This window comes from Schistosoma haematobium, chromosome 4, assembly GCF_000699445.3.
Source record: "Schistosoma haematobium chromosome 4, whole genome shotgun sequence".
Taxonomy (NCBI): domain Eukaryota; kingdom Metazoa; phylum Platyhelminthes; class Trematoda; order Strigeidida; family Schistosomatidae; genus Schistosoma; species Schistosoma haematobium.
The window spans coordinates 15,516,099-15,541,156 of NC_067199.1; the positions used below are offsets into that span (position 1 = coordinate 15,516,099).

Genomic DNA, 25,058 nt, shown 5'->3' on the forward strand with positions numbered 1-25,058 from the left:
AATGTGAAAAACCTTAAGTATGAAGTTTTTCCCACCATTCCGATGACTCCCATTTATTTGTACCTCTGCCGATTGTCGCTTAGTACCATCAGTCAGAACGAGTGAGCGAACCTTTCGGTATTAGGTTTCATTCTCCAGCACAAGCATTGATAAATTTTAAGAGGCGGCTTTTCTGTATACTTTCAGAATTCACTCTTCATCCTATTCAATAAAGTTTATACTTTTCCTGAAGTTAAAGTCAACAGCTCATTTTCGTTGATGTGCTGTTAAGACGACATTTTATCGACTTATTTATTACAAAATTACACGAAATAGGAGATCTGGATGTGGAAGCTAAGTAAAAATTTTCAAGGTTTTTCTTTATTGCCCATTCATTGAGCACCTTGTATTTATATTGTAGATACATATGCCCTTGACCCAAAGTGATCATAAACAGTAAGTTTTCAAAAGTTATGAAACGACTTCTGAAACTTTTTCAAGAAACTGTCTCACTCATAAAGGAATATTTTTGGTCGAGAAATGTGATAGATTTTTCCAAAGAAGTAGGAATACGTTTTTCAGACTTATTCATTGTTAAGGATTTTATAGAGAAGTTAGACTATGTTGATAAAGCACTTGAACTATTCGCTGAAATTATGAAGTTCCGCAGTATATTAAAGCCATGTGTGATGAAACTTTACAAATCTTGCAGTTTCACACTACTTCCGTCGCTCAAAAGCGAGTTTGTTTGTAAGTTGATTCGCATATGCGCACGCATATATATGCGTGAGACAAGTCACGCATAAAATTACCATATAACGTTCCAGTAAATAATCATAACTTTTCACAGTTCTTTTTTATGTCTCATTACTTGGAATGGAGACCTTTGGAGAAAACGGATTGGGGCACTTTCTTCTTTGTATTAAAGTTCAATATTGTAAAGAAGTAGGTTCACTAATATACTTACGTATGTTTCTCTAGATTCTTAGATTTTTATGTTCACCTGAAGTACTGCGCGAGCTGAAATCAGAGTGGATTCATGTTTATGATGAATCGTTTGTAGATACTTTTCTGATTAAACCTCTTGTAAAGTTAGTTTTTATCATGAAAAATGTAATTATTTGACCTCATTTATTTACTGACTTGTTATTTGAATTTTATTCAAAAGGACTGTCATTTAAAATCAGAAAGCTGTCCTGAAGTTGGATTTCTAAATGTTCATAGAGCATCCACGTTTTAAAGGCAGTACGTCTGTTCTGTGTGGTCTTTACACCTCTATTTATTTCTTAGTGACGTTCTTGTTTATGCGATTGTATTGTTTGCTCAGTAACTATCTTATATCACTGTCAATCATTTGTGGCCACAGCACAAAACATCTCCCAGTTTCACTGGCCCTGCATGTGTATTTTCGAAGTATTTACTTATGCTTGTGAAATTTAACCGATTTTTTTTACTGTAATCGTATTATCTTACCATTTCTAACGGTTCGTCTTTCTTTTTTGCGTCAATTAAACATCTGTCTATTCTTACAGCAAGCAATATTTTTATGACCAAACTAAGGCGCTAATTAATATGGTAGACAAATTACGAATCAAGGCATGTGAACTTTAGTCATGGTATTGTTACTGTTAACAGTATTGCTTTGCAAACTGATCTCAGTTCGATTTGATAGTTTACTGTTAACTCAACTACTTGATTGGAATCCTCAATAAGGACGAGCGCTATAATTTTATGTCCACTAAACTTACTTTGAGTTGAATACGCAGAAACATATAGTTTGGTTGGTGGTGGAACCTGGGACACGCGTTCCGTCCTACTGGAACTCATCGGCTAGATATAGGCTTGAAAGGATCGAATTCATCCTATGATAACCATAGAGGAATTAATTTGACTAATATTGTGTCTAAAATACTAGCTTTAATAGTTGCCTGACGCCTAACAAAGACTTTTGAACTGCAAAAATGAGAAAGGCAGATGAGATGGTAGTTGTAGTCATTCAACAGGAAACCTTGGAGATAGGTTTCATGCTATTTGGAACTCTTCAGCAAGGTGTACTTCTAATCTTCAAGGAATTGATATTCCTTGACGGATTCGATACCGTGTCACCCAGCTTCACATTCAGAGATGTTACCATTTAGCTACCCGGGCGGCGACTGACTTTCTGTAGGATGTATCTACAATTGATCAATCACTGGGTAGTGATCGATGTGATGTATGTCAGGTCGTTCTTAGTGCAGATGAAATCATATCAACGAAGTTGCAATGTGATCACTAGTCTAGGTAACTCGACGTTTCGTGCACTATGTTGAGATGAGATGGTGGTTGGAGGTAGTCGATAGGAAACTGTGAATCAGGGTTTCGTTCAACTTGGACGGATTCGATCTGAATTACGAAGGACCTGACACAGATGGCATTGATCATTACCCAGTGATCAATCATTTGTAAACAAGAAAATCAGGCTGGCTTCAGACCTCGTCATGGCTGCATCGACCACATATCCACCATTCGTTAGGTTTTAGAACACAGACATGCTTATTGGCGTCCGACAGTGATGGTTTTTCTCTACTTGAAAGCAGCATTTCACTCGGTAAATCGAGAGGTTCTGTGACAGTGTCTGCCATTGGAAGGCGTACTTCGGAAGTACATAAACCTTGTGAGGTCCCTTTACTGAAACACTACCAGTCGGATGAGAGCTTATGGCAAACTGTCATCTGATTTTGCAACGTCGATTGATGTCCGGCAAGGTTGTTCACTACCTCCATTTTTGTTCCATTTCGTCATAGACCTGCTGCTGGAAATAATTTTCTCGTCAACTGAATTTTCAGTTGGTCTCCTACCAGAAGGTCCACTTATTGACCTAGAATACGCAGATGACTTAGTCCCGTTTGGTGAAGAGGTTGATAAATGCAGAGTCTTGTGGTAGCACTGAGCAAGAATGCCAGGATACTTGGGTTGCGTTTTTACCCCTCTAAATGCAGGACTGGTATGTGTCATCACTTGAACTAAGGATAAGGAGTGAAGTAGTCGAACGGGTTGTCAACTTCAGTTATCTAAAAATTCTGATCAACCTTAATGGGTTGGTGTCTGACGAAATCTCTGCACAGATTCAGAAAGCTCGTTTGGCTTTTGCCAACTTTCGTCACCTATGGGGAAGGCGAGATATCCGCCTATCAATAAAAGGACGAGTATACTGCACGGCAGTTCGCTCTGTTCTACTTTACAGCTGCGAAACGTGGTCACTAATGGTTGAAGATATTCGTAAGCTACCAGTTTTTGACCACAGATGTCTTAGAAATATTGCTCGCATCTGCTGGGATCACTAGGTAAGTAATAGTCAAGCTAGACGCAGAGTGTTAAGGAATGATGGTAAATCAGTTGATGAGGTTGTGAATCTTCATCGACTGAGATGGTTGGGCCACGTGTTAGGTATGCCTGTAAACCGATAACCAGGACGTGCAATGCTGACTAGTGTAGGGGATGGTTGGAAGAAAGTTAGGGGTGGCCAAACCAAATCGTGGCATCAGTTCTTGAAGTTATTAACTTCTAGTCTGAGCCATGTTGGGAGATGCAGACTACTTGGTTGGAGTCCGTGTGACTAGCGAAACCAGTGGTTGGATACTCTGTGTCATATATCTCAGAATCGATCGCAATGGCGTAGGGGTATATACGCTCTGTCTTTCTTTAAACTATGAGATCAAAATTATTTCACACCTTTCTTCCTATGAATTAAATATTTCTCCCTGAATCGTATCCTCAATGAAATGTTTTTTTACTACCGCTGAAGTAACCGTTTCTATGAATTCGGTGTTCTTTTTTTTGTGCTAATAAGGCATGGGAACGTGAATCGATGTATATATGTCCCTGGTCTAACGTTGTAGATAAATGACTGACTTATGCTCACTCAAGGATTTGAACCCAATATCTCATGTGTCAAGCGTTCAGCGCGTTATCCATTTAGGTACTGCGTCCATATAGTTAATATATTGTGAAATAGGCATGGATCCCATTTCAATTTGTAATGGGTTGAATTGCCTTCGAGTAGTGACTAGCTTCAATTTCCTAACTTTAGGATAATAGAGCTAATGGTAAAAAGGCTTTATAATTCTAACCAAAAACCTCCCAAAATAGCTCTATGTGTCAATTTCCTCACTCTAAATATGTTCAGTATTTCATTGGTGATAAAAGTTGAGATATATGTTTAATTTTTCATCATTTCTAGATGGAAGCCTGTATTTATATCCCTTCAAAAGTCTCTGGAATCAGAGCAAAGTACACCCGATCATAAAAAAATTACAGGTAACTACCATATAAATACAGAATAAGTCGATATAACCGTATTGAATAGAAGTTCAACCATTCAGGCTAACTCAACCAAAACTCCGATCTATTCTTATGCCAGATATTGTAGTTTGTCATCATTTACATATGTATCACTCATGCGACTACCATTTTAGATTCCAAAAATGCAAAAAATGCGCGACCCTCCAATTTCTACTTATAATCAACCACCGGAAATTTCTTTATTACTCATGGAAAAAAACAAGAATCGTGAACAGGTATGTCCTTATGCCCTATTTCTTTACGCACCGTCATCTATTTGAATGTCTTTCAGTAAAATGGTTTTTTAATTGAAATAAAACCTGAAGGCCCTCGCAAGTTTGCGCGTTAAGCAACTTGTATTTCGAAGTTATTCCATACTTCAAAGAGAGCAAGAACAAAGGTTGGTGCAGAATAATATGGATTCACTTTATTTCGTTAGGTTCTCATCAGCTGCTTACAACCTAAAATATTTGAAATTCAACGTTGTAATAGGTATTGACATACTTATACAACAGAGGGCGATGAAAGATGAACATATGTAACATGATGTAGCAAAGATTTCGTTAGAGTTAATGAGGTCATAAAATTTTGTTTCGAATATATAGAGTTTGGGAGGGAAGATTTCAGAACATTGAAATAGTGATTAGAAATCATGGAATTAAAACACATTAGATTATTATGCAATGAAGTAACTGAAAATAGATTAATGTTTATAAAGAGAGATATGAATTGAAATTGGTCAGTTATGAATGATGTAATTATAAAATTCAGAAAGAGTTGGAATGACGTAGTAAATAAAAGGGGGGGGGTAATGTTAACACGGCAAAGAAAGATTTATTACTGTTTCTTTTTGTATACAAAGATCTGGTTTTGAACGTTTGATTGCTATTGCTTCGGTAAATTTCAAAAGGTTTGAATTTGATTGTTTGTTGATCATCTTGAAGGACTTCAGTATATCGACTTCGTGTCCTGTGTCAAGGAGATGTCTTGCGATAGCGCTGCTAAATGCTTTTAGTCCGTTTGATCTCAAACTGTTCGGAATATGTTCTTTGAATCGGACGTAGGCTCTCCTTTCTGTTCTACCAATATAACTGCTTTGGTAGATACATGTAAATTTGTATACACAGTTGGTGGTAACATGAAAGGGATACCTGTCGACCTTTGATTGTGTCAAAGAACATGTCGTTTTGGACAAGACAATCAATTTAGCTGCAGGATATGTTTTTGTCAATGCAGTTTTTAGTCTCATATTGATTGACCCTGTGACATTATCACCTTTGAATTTGAGTTGAATAAAAACAGGTTTTCTATTTACTGTAGTTTCTTTGGGTATTTTATCTTCACGTTTCCCATATTTGTCAATAAATTTCATTGGGTATCCGTTATTCCTTAAACACTTTTTAACATTCATAACTTCCTCTTCTATTGTATCGGCAGTACATATTCTTTCTGTTCTGTGAAATAATATTTTGACAAGTGCCTTTTTATAATTGATTGAACAAAAGCTGTTGAAATTGAGATAAATACCATTCCATGTGTCTTTCTTATAAACTGAGCGTTGAACTGTGCCATCCTTTCTTCGTTTTATCGCTATATCGAGAAAATGGAACATGTTTTCTTTTTCATGTTCCATAGTGAAATGAATATTTAGATGAGCTTCATTGAAAAACTTTAACAGATTTGTTGCATGTTGTTGATTATTACATAAGATGAATGTATCATCAACATACCTCGAATAATACATCATTTCATCGATCGCTCCTTTGAGCTTGGTTCTTTCGAGGTTAGCCATGAAAATGTCTGCTAGGACGGGGCCTAACGGACTTTCCATTGCTACACCATCGGTTTGTCGGTATATAGTATTGTTGAACTGGAACTGAACATATTCCGAACAGTTTGAGATCAAACGGACTAAAAGCATTTAGCAGCGCTATCGCAAGACATCTCCTTGACACAGGACACGAAGTCGATATACTGAAGTCCTTCAAGATGATCAACAAACAATCAAATTCAAACCTTTTGAAATTTACCGAAGCAATAGCAATCAAACGTTCAAAACCAGATCTTTGTATACAAAAAGAAACAGTAATAAATCTTTCTTTGCCGTGTTAACATTACCCCCCTTTTATTTACTACGTCATTCCAACTCTTTCTGAATTTTATAATTACATCATTCATAACTGACCAATTTCAATTCATATCTCTCTTTATAAACATTAATCTATTTTCAGTTACTTCATTGCATAATAATCTAATGTGTTTTAATTCCATGATTTCTAATCACTATTTCAATGTTCTGAAATCTTCCCTCCCAAACTCTATATATTCGAAACAAAATTTTATGACCTCATTAACTCTAACGAAATCTTTGCTACATCATGTTACATATGTTCATCTTTCATCGCCCTCTGTTGTATAAGTATGTCAATACCTATTACAACGTTGAATTTCAAATATTTTAGGTTGTAAGCAGCTGATGAGAACCTAACGAAATAAAGTGAATCCATATTATTCTGCACCAACATTTGTTCTTACTCTCTTTAAAATAATAAAGGGAACTATGTGTATGAAATTATTCCATACATATATATTTTTATCACTGGAATTTAAATATTATACGTATTTATATATCCTAGCCTTATTCTTAAGGTAGTCATAAAACTTTTCATATCTTAGGAATATCCAGGTCACTAATGTGCAGTTATCAACATACAGAGAAATGCGGGTGAACTTAGTCTAAAGATTTGATTTTTTTTTAAAATGTTGATAACCTTCAGTTGATGAGGTCGTGTTTGAACTCTACCATGTAGAGCTTTTTAAACGATATGCTGTAATGTGGTCTTTTTACAAGGGTTAAGTTACTGTTGTTTGATTTATTTGCGACTGATATGTTTTATTTATCCATTAGTCAAACTGTAACACAATATGAAGTTTAAAATCCAATCAATTGATAGTTTTTACAACATGAAAATATTAATTGAAATTTCCAATTTCTTGCATGCCGTAGAATAAAGTCTAGAAGTTCAACATTTTGTAATGATTGTTCGTTTATTATTTGTGAATAGGATATGTAAACGATACTTGATTTTTTAACTATAATTAGGTACATCTTGACATCTTCATGTATTTGATATACAAATATATTCAATAGTTACTGAATTATAATAATATTCCAAATGTTGATGATAATTTCATAAATTTGTTCTTTAAACATTTTGTAAATCCTTACTGAAACATTTTATTGTTTATTTTAACCAATATCATATTTCTATAATTGTTGTTGTTGTTGGGAGATTGAAAAGTTGAAAATTCAAAGTGATAGGCTTAAACCAAAATGTGCAGGAATAATTTATGGTGATGCAAAAACAACGAATAATCAAAATGAATATAACTTTAAGAATGATTCTACAGATAACATAGAAGATACTAGAAATAATAAAAGTATGATGAATCCTCCAGTCAAATTGAAAAGTCAAAGAATTAGCTCAAATAAAAGAAAGTATTTGTCTGCTTTAAACAAAACCGCAGTGGTTAATACAAATGCTGTTAGTATATTACGTGAATGGAAATTGTATTCGGATAGAGAGAGGGAACAAAGACAAAAGTGAGATTTCTTTGATTTTCGTGTATGAACAGAATTATTTGAAATAGTCAGTAGTATGATAAGCCTTACGCAAATTGGTTTTGTTTGGTAAGGATTTTATTGTTGTAAGTAGGTAAAAGTAGGCTGTTAACTGAACTGACAATCAGAAAAACAAGATATAACCAAATACTTTATTTCACATTCACACTTGTGTTATTCATCATGTTAATCATATACTTTAGTGTTTTACTTTTTCAGCTAAGAATAACCAGTTAGAAGAGGTAATAACTTGAAGAAGTTGATTATTTTTAGGTAACTAATGCCATTTCCGAGCACTTTAGGCCACTCGAGAACTTTAAAATCAAAATGTAAAGTGTGATAGATATATTCTGAAGAGCAGTTCCATAGACATCAGTAACGGCTGTCCGGAAGCCTATTACTTGTTTTTCTCAATATTTTTGTTCAGTTTTAAGTCAGTTTTCACTGTTTTTATGAATTAAGTGGACAAATATTAGAAGGTGGCTTAGTGTTTTACAAGGTAGTTATGGCAGAAACTTTAAGTAAGTAAGTTTTACGTCTCTGGTATCTGTCAATTTAAATAACTCTGATTCTGTAATTTTTCGAGCTCCATTCATTAATTTTTAATTAAATAGTCAATACTTTTGTAAATTGAACTGCGTATGATTTTCTTACTTATAAGACTATTTACACCGCAGATATTCATGGATTTTAGATAAAATACTGGTCTTGGAGAAATTTTGATGGGAATTCCTGGCGAGACTATAATTTATGGACGATCCAACTAGAAGCGTTTGAGCGATTTCAAAGTCACAGCGCCAATTTTGGTATCTGATGCTCATGTGCGATCAATTTACAGTGAATTTTAGGGAAGACATGATAACTGAGCGGCTAAAACAAGTGGGACTAGCAAGAAGTTCTTTTATTTGTGACTGTAGTAATCAAACGACTGCTGTACCGTTCTCAGACTACCGTGATGAAGTTGTCTTTCGATGTTATTTATCTTGGAGGAGGAAATCTGCTATAACAGGGACGTGTTTCGCTCGATTCAGATTGAGACTAAGACAAATCATGATAATTGTTGCGAATTGGATTGTAAAAGCACTAGTCACACTAGCTGCAACCTTTTCAGATGTTACCAAAGCTCTAGCAGTACAATGTACGAGTATTGTCGAGATATATGTACAATAAAAATGACAGGCTTACACGAATCGTTCGGGGGAGTCGTAAGAATAGTTGAAATAGACGAAACAGCCCTCACATAAATCGAATGATTTTTGTGGCGCATATCTATTTGGTGCCTTCCTATACCAATGTTTACGGTTAGAGACCAACAGGCAACGACGACATTACCAATTATACGGGGATATTTGCAGCCAGGCACTATAATATATACAGATGATTGGAGGGTGTACAGATGCCCACATAGACTTGGTTATGTGCATCACATCGTCATCCACAAGCGCCATTTTGTGGACCCTACAACCGGAGGTCACACTAACAATATTGAAGCCATGTGGTCGAGGTTGAAAGAGTTTTTACGACCTTATCATGGCTCGAGAGGCCGACTAATATGGATAAGTTTCTCTATCGTATGCATTACGATTTTAGAACCTCTGAACCTCTTTCTAACCTTGAAAAGTTTTCGAACCATGTAAAAGAAGTGTATCCACTTTAATTCTTTGGTTTTGTATAATATATTTTTTGAAAAAAACTTTCTTTAGGCTTTGTGAATTAGAATCTGGAGCGTTTACGAATGCTGCTTATAATTCTTGGAAACAAGAAGAAGAGATGAAAATTAAATTAAATCAACTGAAAAAAATGGAATGTAATCGTTTAAATGTAATGATAAGTCATGAAGCATCATCAACAGCTAAGTTTGATCTTTGCTGTAAACGAAAAATTGCGGCTAATAAACTTAGAAATGAAAAGCATGCCAAGCTATTGGAATTTTTAAATGAAAAGAAATTACAACAGGATAAAATGAATAAAGTAGCCAAAGAAGTTGCTAGTTCACATGAAAATGCAAAAATTGCAAAGAAGAAGTTGATGGAAGAAAAGAAAAAATCAGGTTTGTTCATATTATATATTTCTAATTAATTTGTGATTTATCATAGAAAATTGTCTGATACCTAATAGTGTCCATTGCTTTGTTAATTTACATTAGTTAGTGATGGAGAGCATCTTCGAATTGTACGAAGATTCTGTGAAGTTATTCCACTTAATAAATGAATGATAATATGAATAAAATAATTAGATTTTTGTGAAATCCCATTGAGTAGAAACCACCAGGTTTAACCTTAGTACTGATACTTACAAATGAATAATAGTTCATGATGTTTTGAAAATGTTACTGTTAAGGTAATTTCGTGGTTGTTATAATTTTCTTACAAGTGATGAAAAGAGAGACTTCTGCTAGAGAAATCAGTGGTCTAGATTAACAACATTATTTTTTAGCTGACGTCTTATATGTTAACGTCTTGTCAACCTTCTTAAGTTAATTGGAAAGATTCTAAAATCTCAAAATGATCTTGTGTCAGGCTAAATTTGATTTTACAAACGTTTAACAAATGGTAAAACTGTTGTCTTTGTTTTACTTACTTTTGGATATGTTTAAGCGCTGTTATATTTTATGACAATGACAATTGTTGGGGTTTAAGTTTTTAACATTTTTAAAATGTTTGATTTTTTTCGTCATACACGCTTGATCGATAGTACCTACCTCTATAAATATTCAGTTTCACGGACCACAACTATCACTAAAGATTTTCTAGGATTGAAATTATTCAATATCTTTCAGATCATATGTTCTCACACATCAATTAATTTAGTGTAAATTAATCAACCTTCCTAATATGATTCTACAAGTTGATTTCACTGGTTTAAACTTTTTACTAGTATTCTGTTTGGAGTTCCATATAAATGTGACTATTTTACATCATAAGGTTTGTATTATTTCTAAAAGTAATTTTGAATGAATTAATTTTTAGCTAGTGAAATACTTAAGGAAAGTAAACAACTGTTAGATGAAGCTGCGATAAAAGCGGAAGAGGAGAAGAAAATGAAAAAAGAATTGATTAGTCAGATTCAAGCGGAAGAATTATCGGCCATAATGACGAAATCACGAAATGTAAAACAAGTGAGCTTAATATAGATGAATCTAAAGTATTATGTGATATTGTTTATGCCTTTTAGGATACTAGCATTAGTCCTCTTAAATTACCTAACGGATTTGTATTATTAGCTGTAACTAAACGATAACAGATTCGTTTCAATAAGGATTTTATATAGAACTTTAAACTGCGTTTCAAAACATTTGATAAGTTCTTTGTTACGCTTCTCTTTAACTTATCAAAAAGATTCATCTTGAAATACAGAGGTGAATGTTGAATCGATTTATGAAAGTCTGATTGAAGGAAACCTAGAACTGATGGGAGTTGGAAGTTTCATTTAATTTTTTTCGACTGAAAATACTATGGAAAAAATCGGAGCAATATACACTTTTAATTGTTGGGATAGCTCTCTAATTCCATACGCCAAATGACAAAATAAAGTCCAGAACGTTCTGTGAACAATTTCCATTATTCACAACAGTGAGTAAGTTTTAGGAGGGTAGAAACCAGTTTATACTAAGGTGTTCGTGGTTATCAGAAGTCATAACGATAAAGCTATGGGAAATTTAGTAGAAAATATTTTTTGTCATTTTTATCATCTGTCGATGTTAGTTACTACACATAATAGGTAAAAGTACAAGTTGATAGATGTTAGTTATGTCCACAATATCAAGTTAGGTTCCCAAAATGTGCTTTCACTTTTGTTTAATGAAAATCCTAGATAGTTTTTTATCTGAATTAAAAGAAATACTAGCTTGTAAATAAGAATGGCGTAAAATTATCTCACATACCTTGCTATTCACACTAATATTCTTTTAATATTTGAGTTTATCATTTACTGACAGCGTTCAAAAGTTTGCAAATTTGTTTGGTTCAGGTTATTCTACTTTTGATTTATTTCAGTAGTGTGACAAGAAATCTGGATATTTTTGAATTTATTTGAACACCATTTCCAATTTAATAGACGATGATAGTGATGGCGATAATAATAATAATAATAATAATAATAATAATAATAATAATAATAATATAAATAATAATAATAATAATAATGATAATAATAATAATAATAATAAAGTACATAGTAGTAAGTATCGGATACAAAACATGTATATGAAGATGGACTTTGGATGAGTAATATTGGTCACATAATTATTAGTAGAGACAATATAAGGGAGAATAATTCAATTGAAAGAGAAGAGGTATGAATCAAGCCGATTTCTTGTGGTACACTCGATGGATCAACACCGAAAAGCTGTGAATATGTATAGTAGACAAATGAATAGCTGGATATTCAAACGAAGTATTAGTTGGCTGGTGATAAATCGTGTCATTAATAACAATCAGATATTACAGGGTAGTCAAAATTGAAACAAATGTAGAATAAATATCTAGTCGTAACATGAAAATAATGGCTTGGATTTAAATATTTGAAATTTCTAAAACATACTTTCATACATAAAATGTCATCTAATCTACTAAAATCCCCCATTTTTTTCTCATATAATGGTAACGATTTAAACAACTATTATTGATGAATGCAATTAGCAAGAAACGTCTATGCACTGGTATAATTTGGACTTTCCATCATGGTTAAAGGGACAGACACACGGTTTATGATCTTGTTTTGCGTTTAAAACACTAGCTAAAGGAGTTGTAGTTGAATTTTGTTCTTTTAAATACAAATTTAACCTAATCAGGTTTCAAATTCTGAATTTAAACAAAGAAATTCTAGTAAAACAACAAACTATGCAAAAAGGTACCACCAGTGAGGGTTTCGAAAATGAAAGTTTATTTGCAATAACTACTTATAATAATTTTTATTCGTAGTGTTGTGGCTCTTTATCTGACTCCAGTAATATCGTATGATTAACTGTTATCGAAATATTTATTTCTCCTATCCTCGTATAAAATCATCGACTTAAATGGCGTTAGTGAATAACGGAATTAAATAAGTCGAATAAGATAATGGATTTTTGAGTGCGTATACTTTCTACACTCATTGATTTAGACAAACAATCAGAGGAATGAAGCGAAGAGAAGAGAGCGAAGCGAAATGACATGCGGTGGAGATGGTATATGAGTTAACTCTGTTTAACCAAGCGTTAATCGTTATTTATGGTCACACAAAAGCAAGCTACATACATGTAATGAATGGGATAAGAAAGGTATATACCTATGCTTACATAAAAATAGTCAAGATTGATATGTGAATAATTAACAAGGTCAAAATGTGATTCAAGAAGAATGGATAAATTGGCCTATCCATAAGTTAGAATAAGTTATATGAGCTTAACATAGTAACTGACACTACAGTGTACTTTAATTTGCTTAAAAGAAATATATTTATCATCATAGAAACATTTAAATAATGTTTTTATTGATGATAATTATAATTTCGTTAAGTATTTAGCTTGATTAAAAAAAAACATTCATCAAATGATAAAGAATACAATGGGGAATTCCTATAGAACACCACAATTGTATTTCTATAAATCATGTGTATTTCTTGTTTAAAACTAAGACTATTCTTATGGTATAAATTCAATTAATCCAGGTATTTAAAATAAAATCATCATTGCAACTCTTCTGTATTAACATATTGACAGTAACTCTTATGAAACATTCTTTCGTAAGTTTTTTTCTTTTGAAATCTTATTGAAAAACTAAGTGGTAACATGAAGTTAAACACAATAAAAGTCAATTATAGTTTAGTATTAAACTATTTCATGCTATAAAGTTTCATTTAAATGAGTTTGATAGTATGATAAAACAACATATTTCTATATGATATGAATTAGAATAGAATTAAAATAGTTCTACATGAGTCAGAATGATGCAATTCAGGTATATGGAAGTGATTTTTATACTAAGAAATATGATGTAATTTTAATGTTGTTCTTTACTTGTATCTTCCCATTGTTATTTAGGACTGTAATTGATCACTTTTATAATATCATTTGTGCATCCTGTGCATCCTGTGCGGACTACCTCGATATTGCATTAGATCACAAGTTTTATTAGCAAAGATGGATAGCGGCTAGCAGTGGAATCCAGGACGCGCGTTTTGTCATCCTATCGCACAATTAGGTGGCTATCAGGACTCAGTAACTAAGTGGATAACGCAATATCCGCACAGGATGCACATTTACCAATATGAGACTGATCAATTGAAGTTGTAAATAACAATAGGAGGATACAAGTAAACAACATCAAGTGAATTTAAAACTTCACCCCTTTGCAAGGGCAAGTGGCTATCAGGACTCAGTAGCTATGTGGATAACGCAATAGCGTTTGAAGCGAATGGTACTGGGTTCGAGTCCCAGAATGAACCTCAACTCTGAGATACAGGTATGTCCAGCTGACGAGTCTCAAATAGGGCAAGACGCGCGTCCTGGATTCCACTGCTAGTAACTATTCATCTTTGCTAATTATTACTAACTTTTCGGACAACAAATACTAATAACTAGTCTTTGTCAGATTCTGTGAATAAGTTCTTATTTTGTATTAGGTACTTCAATGTTTTCACTAGCTTGGTTGAATAAACTGTTCCCTTTTTTTTACTAAGGTGTTCAGTCCAAGCATTAACCTCTTAATATAAGCAATTACTTTCATGATATTCTTAAGCGAAAAATGAGCACTGTGCTAGACAATATTCAGCATAACCTAGGTGACAGTTCATCACGGAGTGTATGATAGCTAAAGTAAATTCAAGACTGAGTTAGCTATTTGGTTACTCAGTTCATTTGGCAAAATTCTAGCTTGCTAGTTGTTGAGTTGATAGCTGACACCGTATCGTGACTCAGTGTGGATTTCAACTTGACTCGTAGTAATAATTTTTGCTTTAAACGTCTTTGGATATTTAATTCAGTCAGCATAATGTCTGACCACAACAGAAGTAAGAGAGCTACGTGTAAACAGCATCGGAAGACATCGCGATATTCAAAGAATAAGTCGAAGCTGGAAATGTGAAACGATGGATTTTGATCCGGAGGTCTCAATCATAGGCAGCTGTTGAGAGATGTGAAAGTTCTCATCTCAAGCCAAGTAAGGTCCTGATTGTGTTCATTTGAAGAACCTCCTACTAGAATGAAACAGATGTCCAATGCATTCTGGTTTTCAGTAGTTCTTCGAATACTATCATTATATTACAGGATCTACTTAAATGTTTTGAAATAGCTGTTTGAAACGTTTTGATAACTAGATTGTAGCTTACGTCTAGGATCAACATATGTTAGACAGCTAGCAAAAATAGGATCGGAGTTATTGTATTCTGTTTGAGGGTTTCTCGAAATCTTTCATTCAAGATTTTAAACTGGATAGAACTCAGGGACTTTGAGTATCAAGACAAACGAAATGCATTTGGACCACTGAGTCGATGGTTCCCATGTTTATTAGCTATGGAAATGAAATCATAATATCTTTCTAGATCACCTAATTAAATGTTTAAGCAATTTTGAAATTGATCATTTTAGTGAACGTAAATTTAAAATCTCTTTAGCCCTATTGAACACACTTACGTGTTATGAATCCGGTGTTCATCTTGTTGAGCTAATGAGGTATGGCAACTTGAACTGACGTACATATGCATCTGGTCGTACGTTGTAGCTGACTGACTTAGCCCTATTCTATGATTCATTTTGGAATGAGTTTTCTACCTTCCGAACAGATATTGACATTGTATTTTTTAAAATTTCAATACTGTTATGCATATTGAAACAATTTGTCGAAACGTTATATGCAAAGATGGATAGTGGCTAGCAGTGGAATCCAGGACGCGTGTTTCATCTTATTTGGGATTTGTCAGCTGGATGTGCCTGCACCTCAGATTTGATGTTCACTCTGGGATTGGAACCCAATGCCGTCCACTTCAAACGAGTCCCAAATAGGAAGAAACGCACGTCCTGGATTCCACTGCTAGCCACTATCCATCTATGCATATAACGCTTGTGAGTTAAGGCTATATCGAGGCAATACGCACAGTATGCATATATGCCAATAAGAGACTAATCAATTGCAGTCCTAAACATCAATGGGAAGATTGAAACAAACAATCCCAAGTGAATTTAATTCATCAAAACTTTAAGAAACATTTAAACTGATGTTATCAATCATAATTCAGATTATGAGAAATTAATTTATTATTTCAAAATAGAATTGGTTCCAGTCTCATTGGTTATCAGTTTTTTTAATCAAAAATATAATATTTAATAATTTATGTTTTAGATTGATTTAACCAATACACCCGGACATGGTTTACTAAATGAAATGTCTATAATTGAGTTAAGGGAACGCCTTAATCAATCGAAAATTAATAAACAACGTGAATTGGAAGAGAAAAGAGATGCAATAATAAATGATAAAGAACAAAAAACAAAGGTTTTATTAGAGTTACTTACTCGAATTGGCAAACACAGAAGTGTAAAAACTGTAGCTGCAACGAGAAAAATGGTAAATAATGGGGAGTAAGTTGAAAAATTCTCCATTATTTAATTTTTCTTTTATAATTGAAAACAACTGAATTTTGTCAACGACTTTCCCCTGTAAATGGAGTTTTAATGTTTAACATCGGTTTACTTGACTAATGCTGACTGAAAAGCCACTAGATATCGAGGTGGATTCAAGACAACTTTTCTCTTTATTTAGGATTACTTGGTAGTGAATACTCATGATACTGGACAGAGTATTCATGTTTAGTATTGTGTACAATAATTTGGTTCAATCAGATGGAATTAAGTAGTCCTACTGTTTCAAAACGATTCCATCCTCAATCTATTCCATTGGTGAGTAACTGCCTAAATTTTGACATGAATAATTTCACAGACACGATATATGATGATGGAGCTGTTAAGTCCTCTTTGGTTTACAGTGTTTTTTCAGCTGACGTCAGCTAGTGTTATAATAAATATTTAAACGCAACATTAGTTCCAACATTAGCTTAAGTGTATTATCCCCTCTTACTGAAATAAATAGGCTCTAAACTATCCCCAGCTTATTTTTTCCCGCATACACGTACTTTTTTAAAAATATTTCTTAAGTATTCGAACTTCATCAGAACAGTATTGATGGAGATCCTCTATCCGAGTTTTTTTTTAAATGTACAAGTATACGGGGTAAAATAAGCTGGAGATATTCACTACCTGTAATAAGCCTCTATTCTTAAAAACATAATACTCTAAAATATTATTGAACCATCTCAGTTAATTACGAAATGATTACATAATATAGTGATGTATGAAATCAGTAACTTATCGATTACTAAATAGTTTTATTAGATATAACCTTTGATAAAAGATCTTGAATCCTTATATATAATTTCCTACCTATTTTTACCAGATGATAAAGGTAATAATAAAAGAATGTAAATGTATGCAGCATCCACCATTAAGCTTCTGTATGCTTAACGTTAACAAATAAAATTAAGAGAGCTGACTGTAAAGTGTTATTTCATATGTAGATAGACCCAGCTTTCAAACCATCATTATCCAATTGTTCTAAAGATTAATGAGGATCTGTCAGATTTTACTGTCAAACAAAAAAAGAGTTTAAGGATAATATTAGTATGGGGATTTGTGGAGATTGCAGTATTTTGACAAACGAATTCACGAATTGATCTAAGCTAAAACACTATTGAAAACCCGCAAGCACTGGACGGCCATTTAGTCACAATATGAGACTCCTCAGCAGTGCGCACCAACGGTCTCGTACGCATGACTTGAACCCAAAACCTTCGGTCCCTCGCGCAGGCGCTTAGTCTCTACTAAAACCTCCACAAATTTTTGTTTTTATAATAATTATATGCTCATTAGTGAATGAACTTATTACGTTGGAAAATAGAAGCAGATATGAATAACAACTGGGAATAGCTGGAAAGGATTGCCCAGGACAGGGTTGGATGGGGAGTGCTGGTGGGTGGCCTATGCTCCTTCACGAGGAGTAACAGGTGTAAGAAAGTAAGTCGCTAATTAATAGCCCCAAGATAGATTTCGTGGAGTTCTGTTGAGAATCCGTGACCAGTGGAGTTCAGTCCGTGTTGCGTGTAAGACAGTTATCTACTTCAGACAATGGATGAAGGGTTGCGCAAGATTGTGGATCGTTTGAAGTCAGACATTAACACCGATGGATTCCGGCTCAATGGTCTAGAGGTTAAGCGTTCGCTCTCGAAACCGAACGTACTGAGTTTAAGCTAAGTATTCCTCGATTTCCTAATATTTTTCAGTAATTTCTATATGTTCTGTAATAATTTCTACCTGTTTGCAAACTTATTGATATTTTCATTAATTTAGCAGCATATTTAACTGTAACTATTCTGTTTACATAAATAATGAAGTCATTCGTTAAACCATAAATTATTTTTTATTACTGTTTAACTTCAAACATTTTTCGAATCAATTTTCTGAAACCTACAGGCGGTTTAATTTGATGTTTTTTTCCTTTTATGCATATTAAGGAAAAGACTTTGTGTATTCTGAAACTTTTAATTGAATACTGAGTTATGTCCAAACTTGTTTGTTTGAAAAGTTACTTAAATACTTGTAAAAATAATGAATGTTAACTAAGAACTTTCGTCTAAATTTGAACGAATAGTTTCACAATATTTGGGCGCCGAGTTAATATGAGACATTAAAGAGGAAGAATGTCAACATTTAAATATTTAAAATGTGATAATTTGAAAACTTAATAATTCTGAATATTATCAGAAGGGTGTTTTGTGTGGACATTATGATAATTTTACTAGTTAAGATCATGAATCAATCGTAGCTGGACCACCATGGAAAATATGGAAGCACTGGACAACCGTTTCGTCCTATTATGGGACTCCTTAGCAGTGTGCATTCATTATCCCACCTCGCGAGATTTCAATAATTCCTCATAATTCTTTGAAACTCAAAGTCAGGAATATTTGGTTATAATGTTTTAAACATTTATTAATAATAGAATCAAAGTTTGGCTCTATCAATCGAAGTATGATAAAAGGATTAAAGACATTGACTAAATCATCTTTTTTTGGTTCAATGGAATTGTAAATGTATATTAATACATAAGATATAGGGAGAATTTCGCTGTCATATTTAAATAACAACTATAAACCAATCGATAAAGTTTTTTCACTCAGAACCAGTTTCACTCTGTATGATATTAACACCAATTATCACATTCTCCAAGATTTGATTAATAAAACATATAATTTAAACATAGAGTTTTATAATGATTTGAAGAAGGCTAAGTTTCACACTTTAAAAAATATTTTATTATCAATATATAATGAGTGGAAGTGTAGATCAAGAATCATATTCAAGAGTTTCTGTTTCATTTCAGTGATTAGAAAGAATTTCATGTATAGTATTGTGAGTAGAAAGTATACATTTAGGCAAACAATAAATATTTATCGTATGTTATGATACATGATTATTCGGTGAGACTATAATTTATGGATGAACCAATCAGTTATAAGATAACAGGTTTCAGATTTTGGCGCGAAATTCACCCATCCATTTAGTTAAATAGAGTTTTTACATTATCTCTGATGTCAGTTTGTGATGAAAACTCTAAATTTAATTCCTAACTCTAACCATCAACTGCAAATTATAATTATAATTCTTGACACTGGTTTATCATCCTCATTTAGTCCTTGGAGAAGATTTGTAGCTCAGGTGGATGATTTTGGTGGAGTTTTGTTCTCTGAGCTGGATGGTTTGGTCGTGGAGCTTTCATCGTCCTTCTGAACGACATCATCAGCACAAACTTCAAATAGAAGTGAAGTGTTTGAATTTCTCCATATGTGTTTCAAAGCTTGTTCTGTGCACCTCGATGTGGAAATCTTAGACAGAGGAAAGTCCAAAAACACCAGAGAATTTACAGATGCCTGGCACTCAGGTCAGTCAGCAATCAACAAGCATATTGAAATCAATCCAATTTATCAACCAATCAGAAAAATCATGCACAAACATAAGAACAAAAGTCAAAACAATGGGAGACACAACCAAAACAAAGAAGTAAACAATGACGAATTTAAAGTCAATAAGTACCAATCAACATCGAGGTGCACAGAACAAGCTTTGAAACACATATGGAGAAATTCAAACACTTCACTTCTATTTGAAGTTTGTGCTGATGATGTCGTTCAGAAGAACGATGAAAGCTCCACGACCAAACCATCCAGCTCAGAGAACAAAACTCCACCAAAATCATTTAGTCCTTGTTATTAGGTGAACATTCTCAAGGTCACTTGGGCGTCACTCAAAGGTCGTTCATAAATTATTGTCTCACTGATTATTCTTATATTCTTTACATGTATGTGTACACATTTAACCATACGAAGCTGTAATAATTATACAGAACATCACATTATTACTATTATTATTATTATCAACATCAATACTACTCATTAAATTTTATTAACTTGTAACACTTTAAAAGTTTAATTAAATAATTTTAATTGTATTTTGTTACTCTTGATGGGAACTTGTCATATTGTTTATTTCAATAAATAAACAGTAATTCGCTTAAATTAACTCGACAATTTAAATGTGTGTGAAAAAAGTTGTGTTTTTCAAAATAAAAACAAAACAAACAGTAATAAAATTATATGAATAAATCGATCACATCTAAAACAATCACGTAGTTACATTCATGTATTGTCGTTTAACTTAGCAACTATGTATATATGTATTACTCTTTAAATTTATAATTTAAGAACATTGTAAAATATTTTAGGATATGTAAGATAATTTGAAAATATCATTGTATAGTGAATGAGAAAACAAATGGGAACAATCGAATGTATTTGAATATATAAAATTACGGAGCATCTTATTATAATCTGAGAACCATACAGTAGATAATTCATTTGAAAAATGTTAATCAATTGTCTCAGAATTCATTGTTCCTTTGTTTTAACAGTAATCATTCTCTGTTTTTGTTCTCTTACCTTCGACCTTTTTAACTTTCTGCCACCAAACATTTCACTTTCGATTGATGATACATACTATTTGTATCTGTCGAAATCAGTAGCACACACTACGATTGGAAATCACAATTACATTGTTACAGCTTTTTCAGTTTTTATTCTTTATTTATTTATTTATTCAGATACATAAACATTGGTACATAGAGGCACCAAATAGATATGTGCTACATAAATAATTCGATTTGTGTGAGAGCTAGAATACTGCCCGGGTGCCCAGATCGAAGCAGGTGGTTTCCCTAGGGGGCCACATCCGGAGCCTTTGACTTGGAGGTCTAATCCACAAGGCTATGGAGCAACGTAAGGAGATGCACTCGCATGGTAGCCGGTGACCAACGATAGGTTCGTACGTCATTTGTTTTCTTAGGATCTTGGAGCCTATTTGCACTATTGGTTTGGAATCAGGGTTCTCCAACTCCCCTAGGTGGATCTTCTATACCCACCAAACTGACTAAAGCACGGGATATTCGCGTTCCGTACTCTCAGTTTCGTAAACAGCACCTCCGCCACGAGAAGACAATGAGTAGGACTTCTCTGGCAGTGGTTGTAGGCACGTGGCCATGTGAGAGCATTTCAAGAAGAAGAGCTGATTCTCCCCACTCTCGGCCGTACTAGGGGCTTTTTTTATTCAATTAATAGTATTACTATGCCTACCTAAAAGAAAGCTTTGTGCAATAAAACAGATAGAAATATGATAGCCCCAGCTTATGAAATTATGTGTAAAAAGAAAGAATAATATTAATAAGTATCTTTGTTTAAATAATCATGGTTTATGTTTCAACAACAATAATGCTTAGAGAGCCAATCTGTGAGAGAAGATTCACTTAACGAACCGAAATTCAGTCTAAAACGTAAAAGTCTAATCCAAAAAGTGGTTTTTGCACTTTCATATGATCTTATCTTGTGGTAGCTGATAAATCATGATTTTGACAATCCTCCTGAAAATCGAAAGCATTTATACTGTTTTAATAACACTAAACTTGAACTATCTAATTGGAAGAAGTAGGCAAAATTTGTTCATGGGAAAAATATCAATTCACAAATGGAAATTGTTGAAGACAATAACAATCATTAACTAGAGTTGTTCTAGAGTTAAATTCCATGTTTAAAAATATGGGAAAATCAATCAATCGAAAGGATATTCTCATTTATATAATACTTATTAGAAAAACTTTCTTGTTCAATAATTCTCTCTTGAGTCACAATATCTTGAATAAGATAAAAAGTTAAATAGGAACAATACATTAGGAGTGTTATTTTAAAAAAATTAAGTCGGCGCCAAATCTAAATTCCTAAGTGTTACTTAGAAGGAATTTGTACTCGCTAAAATTATTATTATTATTATTAGTTTTATTCAACATTATATTTTTGGTACAATATAGAATTCTCAGTAGAAATTATTTTAACAATTTTCCATTTCTTACTTCTTGGTCGATCCTGATGATAAATATTGAGTGATCGCCAGTTAGAAGTTAATAATCCAGTAAATCGACATTTAAACAATGTACATTTTTTTCGCTGCATATTACCAGCAACTACGATATCTCTGTTTGGGCTTTTTCTAACTTGTACAACAAAAAATTGTAAATTTTTCAGAAACGCACCTGAATAAGTTATGCGATTAATGGGCGTAATGATCTGCTAAAACAAACAACAATAGACAACTTGTTGAAATGTCTAGATGGCAGGAACAGGTAACCCAGATGTTCAAGCAAGCCGCCATTGCTACTTCGTTCCATGTAATAAAAATAGATCGTGAAATTCAGATGATATAGTTTATAATAATTAAATGAATTTTAATAATATTTCAGTTGGCTTTTTGAATGAAGTGATAAACTAATTTTAAAATCAGTCAGATAATTATAACTTATTTTTAATGAAAAAATAAATTCTCATAGTGATAACCTGTCAGGCAACAATAACTTCATGTTTGCATGATCAACCGTAATTATCATCAAATCTATTCACCATACATCTATCAAGTATTATCTTATAACTGACTGATGGATACTTAATATTTGGGTTGGCGGCCTGCTCAAATACCTCGGCTACGTGTTCCTGCCATCTAGATATTTTAACAAGTTATATTTTTGTTTGTTTTAACACACATGTCGCAGAACCCATCCAGGCGTGTTTATGAAAAGTTTACGATATTTTGCCGTAAAAGTTACAAAAAAATATAATCATAGACATCGTGGTGGTTGGAAATATGTATTGAAAAGGACGAACATTACTCAAATGTCGGTTCCCGAACTGTTAACATCTAAATGATGATCACTTGATATTTGTCGTCAGGATCGACGAAGAAGTAAGAAACGGGAACTTGTTGAAATAATTTGTGCTGAGAATTCTTTATTGTACCAAAAATGTAATATTGAATAAAGCCATTAATAATAATAATTTTAGACTGACAATCTCATGCATCACTCGATATGCTAGAGCAACAAAATTGAGTTTTTCATGATGTTTTAAAAAAAAGATTCTAGATCGGTTTAAATAATAAATATTTATAGTCAGTTATCATTTAAATTTTTTTTCAGTATATTTAATAATACAGAGAAACCAATGAATTTAATTATGATTAAGCAATCAGTTGAGTAACAGTTAAAGTAAACTCTTCATAAGTTTACTTGCTAAAACGTTTAGTGACAAATGTAAACCACTATGGTAATAGATATATGTGGTGATATGTTTTAGCTACTACTTACATGCATTATTCAGAATCTATTGCTTTTATATGTTTAAGAAAAAAAGTTTCCATGACTACTAGCACATATATTTGTATCATGTAGATTACATAACAGCATAAATTAATTAAGTAAAATTTACTTCAAAACACTATCTCAAAGATATTATTAGTGTTATATCGTGTGACTGCTGATTAGAGAACAGCGGCTTATCGATCGGATCAAAGACGCGTAAAATACGTGCGAGCAGTCTAAAGTCTTGGTTGGCCCTGCTTTCCGCCTAGCCCAGCCAGTTAAGTCCAGAACACCAGTTTCAGCCTCTGCAATATAAAATCCTTTTATTTCAAACATACTGAGTTTATATACCAATCAAACAGACCACAACGTACCGATAAAATATGAAATAACATTTGTACAAGAATTAGCCAGATGTGGCTGTGAATCAGCGAGGTAGTAATTAATATACTGGGTATAACTCAAGAATGGTAAAACGTATAATAATAGTTTATGAGTCAAAATACAGCTTATAATAAGAGGGATATGAATATGCATAGTTTAGTTACTTAATAATTATACAATAGAAATATACGTTTAGTATTGGTCGATCAATAGATCCCAAAAGTTACCATTCATTATTCTTGTCGGGACATAACAATTAGATTACTGCAGATTATTCCCTTCAATATCAAATTTTTGACACCGTTGAATCTATGATGTGAGTAGATATATTTCTACGTTAATAATCAGATATTGTTATACAACATTCAAATTTCAGTAATATTGTTTACTGGTTATGCTTAAATATATAAATATTACATTTTTGTTAGTTTCCAGTGTGATATCGTTTGACCAATTGACGTAATTTTTTCAAACTAAGTTTGATTTCCTTCCGAATTGTTTGAATTACCATTTATATTATTCCAAACCTCTACATCAATTAAAATGGTTTAAATTGTGTTATACACTTTGCCGTGTTCTTGAGGTTCTGTGCCAAAATATCTTATGAAATAACTGAATTTTGGTCTTAGTCGTGTTATCCAATTCAAGTCAATGAACTAGAATTCTCGTAATGTTAAGATCATATATGTTGTTCATCCCAGTTAAATCATTTACTACCCACCTGTGTTATTTCTTTTGATAATTTCGTTCACAAACTTTTACATTTTTTGTTCAACTGATTATGTGCAGTAGTAAAATATGATGAGTATGATCAATATGCTACTTAAATATAGTTTTAGTTTTTCCTTTCTTATTAAAACAATGCTTTAAGTTCTGTTCGACATTTTGATGATATAGTTTCGTATTTAAATGAAATCTATGAATTACCTTTGTGTCACTAGGCACTACTAATTATTTGTGTTTATGATTTGTAAAAGAACCATCTCTAGAAG

The 25,058-nt window shown here is 32.9% G+C and overlaps 1 protein-coding gene across 3 annotated transcripts in view; it reads left to right on the forward strand.

Moving 5' to 3' along the window:
- Positions 1-261: 261 nt before the first annotated feature.
- Positions 262-25,058, forward strand: part of MS3_00007497 (uncharacterized protein) — a 30,267-nt gene continuing 5,470 nt past the window's right edge. The window contains exons 1-13 of one of the 3 annotated variants that reach the window (XM_051215781.1): positions 262-352; positions 401-435; positions 468-542; positions 579-729; positions 830-924; positions 961-1,070; positions 4,199-4,275; positions 4,325-4,386; positions 4,434-4,535; positions 7,593-7,903; positions 9,625-9,971; positions 10,891-11,039; positions 16,240-16,478. In XM_051215781.1, the coding sequence (XP_051066316.1) occupies positions 636-729; positions 830-924; positions 961-1,070; positions 4,199-4,275; positions 4,325-4,386; positions 4,434-4,535; positions 7,593-7,903; positions 9,625-9,971; positions 10,891-11,039; positions 16,240-16,478 (1,586 nt within the window). In that variant the 5' untranslated portion in view covers positions 262-352; positions 401-435; positions 468-542; positions 579-635. Of the gene's footprint in view, positions 353-391; positions 543-578; positions 730-829; positions 925-960; positions 1,071-4,198; positions 4,276-4,324; positions 4,387-4,433; positions 4,536-7,592; positions 7,904-9,624; positions 9,972-10,890; positions 11,040-16,239; positions 16,479-25,058 lie in introns of those variants that run through there. The other 2 variants (XM_051215780.1, XM_051215782.1) reach the window with 2 other exon arrangements.